Raw genomic sequence first — 13,554 nt, forward strand, 5'->3', positions numbered from 1 at the left:
GTATCCAGCTAAATCAGAATATAAGGACCAACTGTTTGATGTCATGATGACGATTTTAGGGTGGGTTCTTTCAGGGATGTTTACGTGATTTTTTTTTATGTGGGGCCCATCCATTTTCTTTGTGTATCCAGTTCGTGGTTGCAGCTGGGCCAGAGCCCATCCCAGCTGTCATAGGACAAGAGGCAGGATACAGCCCAGACAGGCTGCCAATATATGGCAGGATTAACACAGAGAGACAGGAAACCGTTCACCCTCACACATTCACACCTACACCCAAAGTCCCCAGTTAACCTAATGCACGTCTTTGGAAGGATGAAGCTGGACTACCAGAGAGGAACCAACCCAGATTTGGGGGACACTGATTAACTGTATTTAGGAGGACCACACCTTTTCTCCATACCTCCTCTGCCGTTTTGGGGTAGCACAGGTTTGGGGGTCCAAGCAAATTTTACGGAGGCCAGTGCCACCCCTGGACTCCATTTTGGCTCCGTCCTTGCTTTGTTCTCTTTTAGATCCACATGCCAAAATCCAGTTTTGAGATTTTTTAACAGAGCGTATTTCTTATTTTTTGGGGGGGGAATTCTTAAATTAATGTCTGCTTATTGTTAGGCTAACATCCGTTTTATCCTTCCCCCAGGCTTCAATGTGATACGCTGGAGAATGATGGCTCCTGCCGCTTCATCCTTATGTACTGTTGTAATTTAGGTCGCAAGTTACTCTATTTCCCACCGCCCTTGAAAGCAGCACCGCCCCTCTCAGAGTGAGTCCGCCTCTGCGCTCCAACCGAGAGGCACCGACTGACTGACTGGCTGCGTGGGGAGCCGGTGTGGGCGCAGCGGAGGACTTTCCTATAAAAGCAGGGATCCCACGACCAGACGCGCTCTTCTCTCTCAGTGAACGGCAGACAGGAGCCGCTCTTTCCCGCGAACAGCTGTTTCATTCCCCTTGTTACAGTTCGGAAAACCCTCCCAGCCTCATCCGAAAGGAAATCTTAGTCTATGGTTCTGACTGACACGCCTACAAGGATGTCCCGGACCGACGAGGTGCACCGTATAACGGAGAATGTCTACAAGGTAAGCCGGGCTCTTTGGTAGTTTGTTTCGGATCCGCCGACCGTGCGTCCTTCTGCCGCTCGGAGACACCTGCTGCACCGGTGAACCGCGGCGTTTAGAGGACGCGCTCAGAGGAGAGACAGCGGATAACTTTGTCTCAGCTGACCTGCACTGTGTCTTACCACTGTAGTAATAGAAGTGCCGGTTTATATATGCTGTGAAGGAATTTACTGATAAAGGAAATGCGTCCTGAACAGCTCAAGTTTATTCATCGTTTTCCTACAGCTGATGCTCTGAGTTTGAACTGTTGGAGACGGATTTTAGTCTCAAAATTCTTAAAGGTGAATAATTTGTCCTGTTTTAGCCTATAACGTGTTATAAGTGATAATAAATCAGAGTCAGACCAGTCAAATCAGCAAAGTCACATTACAGCGATTAATAATGTTAGGAGTAACAAATTCCCGATAGATAATCAATGACTCGAGGTGTAATTGATTTAAATTGCTTGGCATGGGGTATTTGATTTGCCTTAGGGTTGAGGGAAAGGGTTGAACTGTGCCCAATGCTACAATGCTACATTTGCAATAATGATGAGGGAGCCAGTTATGTAAATGCTGCAAACTGACAGTTTGCCCTGGGGTGATTTATTTCAACACTATGCAGAGCAGAAGCTGTCAGCCTCAGTGGTAAATCCTGCTGTGAGCAGGTGAACTTGACATTATCTGCCTCAGTGAGACTGATCATTAATTTATGGAGTCTGCGCATCCTAAAAGGGGTCCCCGTTGGTCCCAGCAGTCTTCACATTTGGGCTTTTTTTCTTAAGGTGTCTGTGCTGTTGATAGTTGGATCACTTCAGAGAGAAAGGACAGAGTCATTATCAGCATGGTGGTATTTGTAAAAGTCAACTGTAATTTTGCACTCTGGATGCCCCAAATTGGCATTCAATTTGGGATCTGAAATGCTGGTTGGAAAAGTCATGCTCAAGGTTTTGCTCTGCAGAAAAGAAAACAAACTGCTTCTCGGTGTCAGAGGTTTCTTAAATATCTCAGCATGCGCTGAGCAGACCACCCTGCACTTGTTGAAAGATGAGAGGCAAAACGTGGCAAAAGATTATGTCCTCCATTTTTATTTCCACGACAAAGCCCCTTTTCAGCAGTGTCTGTGGTGGAGGTGGAGAAGTGTTACTCTTGACTTTCACTGCACTCAGGGCAGCTTTCCAGGCGAGGTAGATTTCAGCAATGGAAGTACGACAAGGGCTTTCCTTTTATGTGAGGAGACTTGTCACCGTTCCATACGCCTCCGCAAAAATGCTCAGAGAGAAGAGTCGGAGTGCCTAAAAGCTTCTTCGTGCAGGACACGACTTGGTGGATGCAGGAGGAGAAGGGCATGTGTGCTTACTGAGCCAAAGATGTACTTGAAGGGGGGTTTGGTTCAGCGAGAGTTCATGGTTCCTTGTGTGACAGAGGCGGGATGGTGTAACATGACATTACCATTTAGGCTGCCAAGGAAATGATAGGAATTTTTTCAGACTGGGGCCGACTTCAGCCAACACACAGATACACAAACCCTCAAAAGACTCTAACAAGGGATCAGAGGGGCACAAGCAGGAGGCTAGCTGCCTTATGTTGCGACCTGTGGGTGGGTTCTATAGCCTGAGCTGGATAGAAAACTGCAGAGAGGAGGAGGAGGAGGAGGTGGAAGATGATGAAGGAGGATAGGTAAAAAAAATGGTGGTTGCGTGATGGAGAAGTGGGCAGTCTTGTGATAGGTTTATTAGTCAGTTGATGACAAATTATCTTACTATAAATACTATAAATACAATACTTTAAATTGCATTTCTGATGTGATACTGATACCTTCTACTAATCTGATCCCGGGGTTACATTAACAAGCTGTCCCTCCAGAGCCTAACTTTGTGACTTAAAACACACCAAATCAATGCATATTGTTAAATATGTTCATTCATATTTAAAAGCAAAATAATGAAAGACAACTTAGTAAAGATTTTAAAAAGTGTTTTGCACTAGTTTGTTTTTAGCTCAGTGTGAGAGTCTTTACTGCCTAGAAAGCCACAAGAGATTACGCCGCATGTTTACAACAGAAGAGTTTAATGTCAAATACTCTTCCTGATGCAACCCCAAAGGGAATTTGTGTCTGTGGCGAATGTGTTAACCGCTACACCAGGGATGTTTCATTTTGCATCAAGGCCACATGCAGCCCCCTTTATTTAGTTTTTACTGGGGTGAAGCAGTAAAACTGCCCTTTCTGTCAGTGTAAAGAGGTTTATCTGCACAGTTAATCCCCAGAATATCTTAATAATATGAAAAAGAAGTGCACTTGCAACAGAACATCTCAGTTTTCCTACATAATAAAGAAATGCCGCTGTAGTAAATCTGTCAGCACATTTCTTTGGGCTTAAATCTTTGCTTAATGGTGATGGGGGTGGTCTTCTTTATCTGCGAAGTGGTCCAGTAGGCCAGATTGGAGCAGGCCTTATGTTTGATACCCCCCACTACACCATTGGAAAGACATGTACAGCATGGTGATGTTAATTGCAGCCATTTTAGTCTCTCCTTCCTCTGTGATTGCACCTCCTCACACACGGAGTGGAGCAGACAAGGAAATGAAACGCCTCCAAACTGCTGACTCTTTGCTGTTCCCTTTCCCCACACTCTCGCTCCTGCTGAGGTGTGTCGTAGTAAAAACAGAACTGACCTGATGTGACTGGACAGCTCCGTTGATTGACTCTGTTTTTAAAAGAAGTTTTTGTTGGATAAGTCAGGCAAACCGAATGTGCTGCTGACCCTTTGGTCATAAGAAATGTCAGACAAGTAAACTTATGTTGGATTAAAAAGATGAAAAAGAAAAAATGTGACCATCAGTTTCAGCTTCTGTGAAAATCTGTGTTAGGATGCGGTTTTGTCTTGTCCAAAGACAAGACAAAGGGGTCGGGTATGAAAATGCCAACCTGCAGAAATGCAGCTCTGGGTTTTCTTCCTGTCATCAGCAGGCTGAAGCAGGGCGCTGCTGCCAGTCTGACCCCTGATGGGGGGCTGACTGTAGGAGGCTGATGCTCACTGGTGTGGCAGTTGGTAGTGTAATGGCAGGCCTATTGCTGGTCCAATGAGCTTTGTGTGGGACTGCTAAAGAAACTAACAGGTCTTTATTAATTCATTATAAGCGTGGAAGATGAAAAGGCCTGAAGGTGCTCGCTTCAACGCTCACGTCTGTTTCTCCACCGAGGAAAGAAGACGCAGACAGGATGACAGGAATGCACTCCTGTGGTGTTAGGATGGTGATCATCTCTTACAGAACACGATATTGCGGTAAAGTGTCTAACAGCATGTACCCACAGAGGGCATGCCTCTGTGTAAAGTCCCCAGTTTAAATTAGACTTTGACTTGCCTTTAATGATTGAAAACATTAGCTAGGCTACACCAATTCAGTGATGCACATTCATAGACGATTAGCTGAGAGGCTGATTGAATCTTATCATGTTCTGGTTATGTCCAGGTTATTCCACCTTTTCCTCAGACTGAGTATTTGCATGTTTTATCTAAGTGTGTTTGAAAAAGCTTTATTAGTTATTGATATGAAGTGGATACAATTTATAGAACAGAAAACAGTCCGAGAAAGGTGTTATTTGTACTTTGGGGCAAAAAATACTTCTTTTTGTTTTAATGTGTCAGTGTTGGTGAGCAGCTGCCTTTAATTGCCACATGGAGGTGGATTTAATTATGAGTGGAGAAAGGTCACCTATTATTCTGCTCAATGGTGGCCAAAGACTAAAACGTGAGTGTTTATTTAGAAACTTTATGTTCCTCCATTGTGCATCGTACTTGGTAACAAGCAGTTATGAAGAGAATCCCTCTTCCCCCAGAAGACATCAATGGCAGGTGAGTGCTTTAAGAAAGTGATAAGAAAATAACCTGTGTATGCTCTTTTGGAATAACAATAAAGCATTCATCATCTCCATCTAGTTGACTTGAGGAGTGACAGTAATGGTTCTGCTCTGCAGCTCGCAGAACAACAAGGGTGATAAGCTGCTGCAGTCCAAGATGCTCTTTAGCAGCGGCTGAACTTTGAAAATACAACTTTGAGGACTGTCTGCTAGTAATTTGATGTTGTTCTTTTATAGGGTTGAAAACTGTAATTAAATTACAGATGTCATTGTGAAGCTGTTAACACACCTCCAAGAGTATTATGTGGTAAATACGATGGTTGTTTTTAATCCTTTGTGTTTCTAGCACACGATGACCCTTTGGTGGATGAACGCTGGTTTTGTTTTCTCTGCCTCCTGTTGTTTTCTTTGTTTGCCTGACTGTTAGCTGCCGGAGCAAAATAAGTTGGACTCAACAGCAGAAGACCAAAGTCTTAACCTCTCTGCTCTGCTGCTGAAACGCAAGATGCTGAATCTAATTTTTGGATGACTCACATCAGTGGATGCGAGTGAGTGTGTGTGGGCAGCAGTGCCTCATGACTATATGTGTGTGTTTCACTTGTTTGTCAGCTCCCGTACTGTACTGCGAGAGTGGCTGGCACTGTGCGTTTTGTTTTTTTTCTGATGTGAGATTGCACATCATCACAGAGCCAAACTATGAAGTGAAGTTATCGGTCTGTGTGGATTGAAATGTCAAGAAAAAAGTCCCAGAGGACTGTGTGTAGATACTACACGGAGACGAGTTTGCTACCCACTGACAGTGTGTGTACACTGTGTTTCCTCGGGTTGTTGTGGTTGCTGAACAAATGCCATCTGTATGTTTGTTCAGGAGTGTATTCAGCCAAGCATTGTAATCCCAGGAGTACTGCAGGCTCAGGTTGTTGAATGAAGCTCGAGTGTCAGGGCGAGGCTGCCTCGATTGTTTGAGGTGTTTGATGGTGAGAGTGGACTAAAGGGAGATCAGTAGGTCAGTTGATGTTTTTTTGTGGTGTGTTTGTGGTATTTGTATATGCATTGAGCCATTTTAAAGTTTTTCTACTGGCCACACAGCACAAGTTGTGTGTTTGAAAGACCACATAATACCTTATCAATGCGTTAGAGCACTTTGCTCTCAGATTGCGGCCTTACTTGTGGTTCCTAGATTATTTCAAAGTAGAATGGGAGGCAGAGCCTTCAGCTTTCAGGCCCCTCTTCTGTGAGATCAGCTCCCAATTCGGATTTCAGAGGCAGACACTATCTCTACTTTTAAGATTAGGCTTAAAACTTTCCTTTTTGATAAAGCATATAGGCTGGATCAGGTGACCCTGCTGCTGGGGGATTCCCATGATGCACTTGGTGTTTCTCTTTCCCCTCTGTGTTTATGCTTCACTCTGCATTTAATCATTAGCAATTATTAAACTCTGGCTCTCTCTCATGTAGTTTGCCTTTTGTCCTATCTGCCTTCCATCAACCCCCAATCAACTGGCAAATCACAACAACAGTTGCCTCAAGGTGCTTTATATTGTAAGGTAAAGACGCTAGAATAGAACGAGGACTCGCTCATGGGGGGCTGTTTGAGGGTTGGACAATATAAAAGCGACTGTTATGGTCATTTGGCACCGATGGACCGATCTCAATGAAACGCTGTACAAAGTAATTATTAATATCTATATGTTGTTCACTGCTTTTTATAGTGAACAAGCTGGAACATATACAGAGTCCTGCTTCTGTAAGTGTCTGGATTTGGACTGTTGGTTGAGCCATACCAGGAATCAAAAGATTCTCTGAAAACGTGAAGTGGGCATTTATCTTTTTCAGTTAACAAAAGAAAAATCATAGATTCATTGATAAAAATACGTGATAACTTCATGCCTTGTTTTGTTGCTTAAAGCAGAACTGCAGTGAATGATTTTCTGAGGAGAAATTATTATTTGAGGCAGTTGTCAAAAGACAGGATTGAAATGTAGACAGGCGCTTGTTTGCTTCCCTGTAAGATATGCAGGTGATGAAAGAAACCACCCCACCTCTGATTCTCCTGTTATTGACAGAAGCTTTCAAAGTGTCTCAATTGCAGCATCAATCTCTCCTTAAGATGCTATGTTAGTTTTTGTATTGCCTGACTGTCACCAGGGAATGTTATCAACTGATTGGAGTCATAAATCCTCCGTAAAATACTGTCGTACTATCAGGTCCAACTTCCGAAAGACATAAGGCAGTCCTCCTACTAAGCCCAAAGTATTTGTTCTCCAGGGAGGATTTTTTGTCGCGTGTGCGTGTTTTGGGAGTGTTGTGAGTAATACTACCGAACACTTTATCCCCACTGTCACACGTACAATCTGTTCGGGTTTTTTTTCTCTATGAACACAGACTTTTCAGTTTAGCCAAGTGGACGAATAAGCAGAGAACTACTATCAACATTAATCGTTTCTGGTTATTTTTAGAACTTCTGTTCTTTGTACCACAACCTCTTTTTGTTTTATTAGTTCATTGCTTTCTTATTAGAGTTCTCACCTCAGCTCATAAGCACCACAGGTGAGAAGCAGGACATCTGCTAGGAAATTGAACCTTAAAAGTTAGCAGTGGATTGACTGAGGGAGTGAAGGGTTTTTGGCAGAGACCTCTCCGCAGGATTTCTTCCTCCTCCTTCTTTCACACCACAAAAGGATATTTCTGGGTCGAGTCCCACCTCTGTACCGATCGGGTAGATTAAACCAGTCTGGTCATTTTTCCTTTTGTTCACATTTGAAAGGTCACTGAGGTGAAAACAAGCCTCCGGCCTCTTTGCTCATGTGCATAAAAACCTATTGAATCCAGATGCTTTGCTTAGGCCAGATTACTCCAGTGTAATTGTTTCAAACCAGTGATTTTCTTCTCTGATTAGTCACAGTGCTTTCAGCTCTTTTGTCTCTGTTCAGCGTTATATCGCAGGCTTTGTGCTTCAGTCCCTGCAGAAAACTGTGCCTCCTCAAGCTTCAGGGTTTGTTCTAGCTTTGTGTGTCTTGTCACTGATCGTTGGGCAGCAGTCGTGTTTGTGAGCGTCACAGTGACGGTCTCTGACAGCGTTGTGGGGTGTGTGATGGTGTTATGTAAGAGGGGAGCGGTGCAGGTAGAAGGGGATGCAGTTATGCACATGTTTGATATAAAAGTTAATTTAATTTATGTTTTCAGAGTCACGGCTAACACTCTGTGGCGCTTTTATTTGTTGTGCATTGACTGATTTAATGTATAGTACATCTTCATGAAAGTGGAGCAGCTAAAGTGTCTGATGCTTATGTGCATATGAGCACTGGACAAACAACCTAGTTGTAGGGCTGCAAAACTTTTTGAAAAATTGTGTGCAAAAAGCCAAAAAAATAAAAATGCAGAGCTAAAGAGGATTGCTTAAAAAGCATGATTACAGTTAGCATGCAGCTCACAAGAGTGCCAGATGCCAAGAATTTGCCGATCCTAAATTTCCACAGTTTCTCTATTTACACAGATCTCGCAGGTATTAATATGATGGTACAATTTCAGTTTCTGTCAAATAGTCATTGCTTTTATTAAATTTGCACCAGCAGTTTGGTGCAACTGCAGCTTACAGTACTTCAGGACAGTATTTCTTAGCTTTAGTGGTTTAAAAAACACTTCCAGCATGAAACCAACAGTAATGTACCCTAATGCTTCACTTATGATGCTTAATGCATCTGTTGCTGTTTATTATTATTTATGTACATCTACTTTCTTCGTTTTTGCGAGAAATCCCATACAAGATGATTTCACACAAGAACACACGTGTTCTACTGCTTGTTAACACAAATATCTAATCAGCCAATCACATGCCAGCAACTCAACGCATTCACACATGTAGACATGATCAAGGCAACTTGGTGAAGTTTAAACTGAGCATGAGAAAGAAGCTGAATTTAAGTGAATTTGAATACATTATGGAGTATTTCAGAAACTGCTGTAATTTTCCCACACAGCCCATCTGTAGGGTTTACAGAAAACACTCTCAAAAAGTGAGCAGCAGTTTTGGATAATGAACAGACTGCTTTGAGCTGATAAAAAGGCAACAGTAACTCAAATAAGCACTCATGACAACCAAAGTATGCAGAAGATCATCTCTGAATGTATAGCACATTGTTGTTGGAGGCCAGCGGGCTACAGCAGCAGAAGAACACAGTAGGTGTCACGTCTGTCAGTTAAGAACAGGAAACTGAGGCTACAGTTCGCAGGGGCTCACCAAAATTGGACAATAGAAGATCCAGGGGTGGGGCTTCTGTTGGCTGCTTCCAGCAGGATAACACATCAAAGCTCAGATCATCTCAAACTGCTTTCTTGAACATGATGGTGAGTTCAAATGACCTCCACAGTCAGCAGATCTCAATCCAATAGAGCACCTTTGGGATGTGGTAGAATGGAAGATTGGCATCACGTGTGCAGCTCATAAATCTGCAGCAGCTGTGTGATGCAGTCACATCGATAAGGATAAAAATCTGTGAGGATGTTTCCAGCACCTTGTTTAATCTGTGCTATGGAGAGTTAAAGGTCTTCTGGAGGTAAACGGATATCCAGCAACGTGTACCTAATAAAGTGACCGGTTGAGATCAAGAAGGTAGTGAGTGTTTGTTAATAACGGTAATACTTTTACAGCTGCAAACTCCGTTTTTTTTTCTTCAATTTTCAGCTCTGCCTGTTTAACCCCGGCTCAGTACTGAGTGTCGAAAGAAGACCTTCCTCTTTTCCTCACAGGGCAGATGATGTTTAAGATGGCTAGCAGCTGTAGCTAAGCGTTTTACTTTGTTAATATTGTGCATGTTTGGCTAGTCATCTGTGGGAGTAAGAAGAACACCCACAAAGAACAAAATGTACCCAGAAAAACGAGATGCTTTTTGTGTTTCAGCCATTTTACCTCTTAAATGTGTGGACTTGAAATTCTTAGAAATATCAGTGAGCTGTGAGCATCCTTTGTGCTGTTTTACATTTCTTTACATAGACTACACAAACTGGACCCTAAATCAACATCCAGAAGGCGTCAGCTCAGTGCAGGTGCACAGTGCATGGAGTTGCACTCTGTATTATTTAGATTTCACCAACTGCTCTGTTACGACACAGCTTCCATAGCTGTCATACAACATAACTGCCGGCGTCTGCTGTGTGTTTGCAGCATGTCAGCAGCCTTTAGCACATCGGTAAGTTATCTAACTTGAGCTGGAGGGAGATAGATAAGGAGAGATGGAGGCTGCCAGGGAGCAGGGGCTTGGCAGAGGATGAAAGGAAAGTCGCAGGGATTGGATCTCAATAGAAAGAGTGTGAGGAGACAAGGGTGTGGATCCCCTGTTCTGCTCTTTTCTTTTCTTACACTAATTAGACTGTAATTAAAGGGGAAAGGCCTGAGGGGTGAAGAAAAAGCAGGTGTTTATGGAAGATTGCTGTATGTATGTGTGCTTGTTCAATTGGAGATGTTGCTCTGGAGTGGCTTTTAAAGTGAAATTTGAGGTTGAGAGAAGAAGAGAGGGGATGAAGATGTGCTTAGAGGGGTTTAAAAAGCAGAAATGTGTCATTATCTGATCCTTTCGTTACTAACACACACACACAGAGCCTCCTTTGAGATAAACGGCACATCTTGGCATCACACATGTGCTGATACGCTTTCATTTGTTGTACCCTTGCGGAGGAAGCGGTGCCAAGATGAATCTTCTCCCGTCATTTTCAGATTTAAAACCTGACCTCGTTTACGGTGTTCATGAATACTTTGTGGGAACATATGTGATCGCGTGAACATGCATTCGTTCACGTGTAAATCTGAGAACAACTGGTGCACCGGCTGAATCAGATGCGTCACTGTGAGGCGATGACGATGATGATCTCCTTCCTTCAACACGGCAGCCGTGGAGACTCCCTCTCTTTCCATTACCCCCCCCCTTCCTCCCTCACGTCCTCGTTCTCGCCTCTCCTACCACCCCGTCAGCTTTCCTGTGGTATGAGCTGAACGTGAGGTGAATAAAAAAATGGGTTGCCCTGTCACGGAAGGGGGGAGATTCCAGCACTTCCATATATGGCTGCCGGAAGTTCACCCCTCCCTCACTCCTTCCAAAGCTGCATCTGTGGAATAGGGGGCGCTGACTCTCCTGCTGCTTGCCTGCACACAGATAAGAGCTCATCTGAAAGGGAAATTGGCTGACTTCACACACATTCACATGCACGTGCACATGCGTGCACACACACGGCATATCGGCGCTGTATTCCCGTCTCCTGAGGGCGTTGAAGCAGGGCGTCTTTAGCGCCGTGATTGTCACACTGGCTGAGCAGAGGCAAATAACATCCATTTTCTGCAAACAAATAATAAGGGACAGCAGCAAAGCACTAACGGTACATAACGGTGCATATATCTCAGCTCATCACTCCCACATACTGTATATATGCAGTACGGGACTGCTAATTGCTTTCTTCACATTAGCAGCAATGTTATGCACTGCTTCTTTTGTGCGGTGCGTCACATGCTTTAAAGCTTTGGTGACTGGGAGCTCTAAAAACCCCTCTGTATATGTGTTTGTTGATATGTGATGGATGATCAGCAGCACGGTCTTCAGTGAGAAGGCTTCTCAGTGTGAAGCCATAACACTAATGTAAGCTATACCCACGAGAGAGCTCAAAATCACAGGTAGCCTTTTTCTACATATCAGTGTAATCTAAGTAAATTTAACAGATTCCTAGATTTTGTTTAAGAAGGTGGTAAAATTTCCTTTGTGCTCGGCCGGCCAGACTGCTGGGAGAACCGCTGGATGAGAGGTTGGAGAGCTAACTTATCCGCTAAGGTCAGAAAACTTGGATGCAACGTACATATACAGCTGAACAGACACCTGCTAATTACTGCTAACTAAACGATTAATAACATGCCAGAATCCATCTTTGTATCTGGAGGCGGGAAAAACAGAAATATAAGAATATGATCTAATTCATAATTTGAAAAAAATACTTCAGTGGTTCCTGGATCTGAAACTAAAAACTCATCACTTGTGTTTTGGCCTGTGTTCCAACACTCCACCAGATTTAATTAAAATGTATTACTAATTTTTCCTTCTGAATGTCTTGTGGGCTTACACACGGACAAACAAACAAACAAAACAAGACTGAAACCATGGCCGCACTTCTCCATCCAACCCTTGAAAATGACAAAATACAGTGAATGCAGTAAGGTGTATTCTCTAACCGTACTGTTCTTTGTTAGTTTTACCCTTTGGGGGTGATATTTGTTGGTTTCTCTGTCTCCACAATCTGCTTAAGGGCTGCCTGCAGGCATCTGTACGAGCAGCATTCAATAACCTCCGCCAAGGCTGAGCATTCCCTCCACACCATGCATGAACTGAGTCACTGGATCCAGAAAGAGATGAGGGCTGTTTTTCTTATTTAAATTGATGTGTTTGTGAAGATGTAATGTGAATTGTCCGATCAATTCTCGTGTCTTCATAGTAAAAATTCCTAGACAAATGCAGATCTGATTTTGACACTAAAACAGTCCCTGCTGTGTTGGGCAAAGCCCGGCTTCTGGTAATATTATCATGCAAATCCATTTATACCTGTCTGAGTAATCCTTCAGACAAACAGGGAAACAGACAAGCTGAACATCCTTGGTACAGGTAATAAGCGTCCAGGTGAAACACGCAGCTGAATTTCACATTAGGAGCAAGTGGCCTTGAAATTGTTGTCTCCTCATTAAAGAGCGCTTGGCGATTTGTTCAAATGTTCACAAGAGACACTAAAGCACCTGAGGTGATGCCAGCATCCATTTTAATCCGATTCCTGCCGATTGGAACGTTTCCACCGTGAGAATAAAGACCTCTCTGTGGTTATCGGTGGGACTTTGTGATAAAGCACACACAAAAAACAGAACAGCCAGATTGGTAGAAAGCAGCTTCTACCAAAGAAATGTCTGAGTCATTACCAGCACACAAACGGAGACCTAATATGTGAACAAACACAATGACCGTGGTACCTATGCTAAAAATGTCATGTGGTGACAACAAACCCCCGTCTGTACCATGTCTGGGAATGTTTCTACTCCAGCTGATGCCACGAGACAGAGCAGTATATGAAGATAAGTCACGCTCATGCGCACACACGCACAGTAAAACTTGATGACAGGAGGTCACCTTGACATGTGACTGTAGTCAAATACACACCAGCGCCGCACGAGCCCTCCCCATTTCCGTGGCAACCACATAGAGCAGATGACCTTTCCTGTGTGTGTTTAATCTGGTTACATTTTGTATCCCACCCAGACGGGAGAACAAAGTGGAAACTTTCCTTATCAACTGTTGACAGTTTGGTGTTTTTGTGGTTGTTATCCAGGAGCTTTCTCATTCAGAAACACAGTTGAAACTTTTGTTTCAAGTGCATTTTGTCACGTGACAGAGAAACAAAGGTTTTCTTTAAGATAATATTTTTATGAAACCAACCTGCGTACTGTTCCATCTCTGCTTTAGTTGTGGTCAAAATATGATGTTAGTGCTATTTTCTTTGTAAGGTAGAATGGGTGGAAAAAGTCAAGGTCATTAAAATAAGCAATAAAAAAAACATAATGGTGTTTTAAAATATTACAAA

The 13,554-nt window shown here is 43.2% G+C and overlaps 1 protein-coding gene across 11 annotated transcripts in view; it reads left to right on the forward strand.

Annotated features, from left to right (window-relative positions):
- The first annotated feature begins 772 nt into the window (after positions 1–772).
- The window catches only part of baiap2b (BAR/IMD domain containing adaptor protein 2b), a 71,208-nt gene continuing 58,426 nt past the window's right edge, over positions 773–13,554 (forward strand). For 5 of the 11 annotated variants that reach the window (XM_040014466.1, XM_040014467.1, XM_040014470.1 and 2 more), the window contains exon 1: positions 775–1,073. In XM_040014466.1, the coding sequence (XP_039870400.1) occupies positions 999–1,073 (75 nt within the window). In that variant the 5' untranslated portion in view covers positions 775–998. Of the gene's footprint in view, positions 1,074–13,554 lie in introns of all 11 variants that reach the window. The other 6 variants (XM_040014462.1, XM_040014463.1, XM_040014465.1 and 3 more) reach the window with 3 other exon arrangements.

Source organism: Simochromis diagramma, unplaced genomic scaffold (assembly GCF_900408965.1).
Source record: "Simochromis diagramma unplaced genomic scaffold, fSimDia1.1 OVJJ01000669.1, whole genome shotgun sequence".
Taxonomy (NCBI): domain Eukaryota; kingdom Metazoa; phylum Chordata; class Actinopteri; order Cichliformes; family Cichlidae; genus Simochromis; species Simochromis diagramma.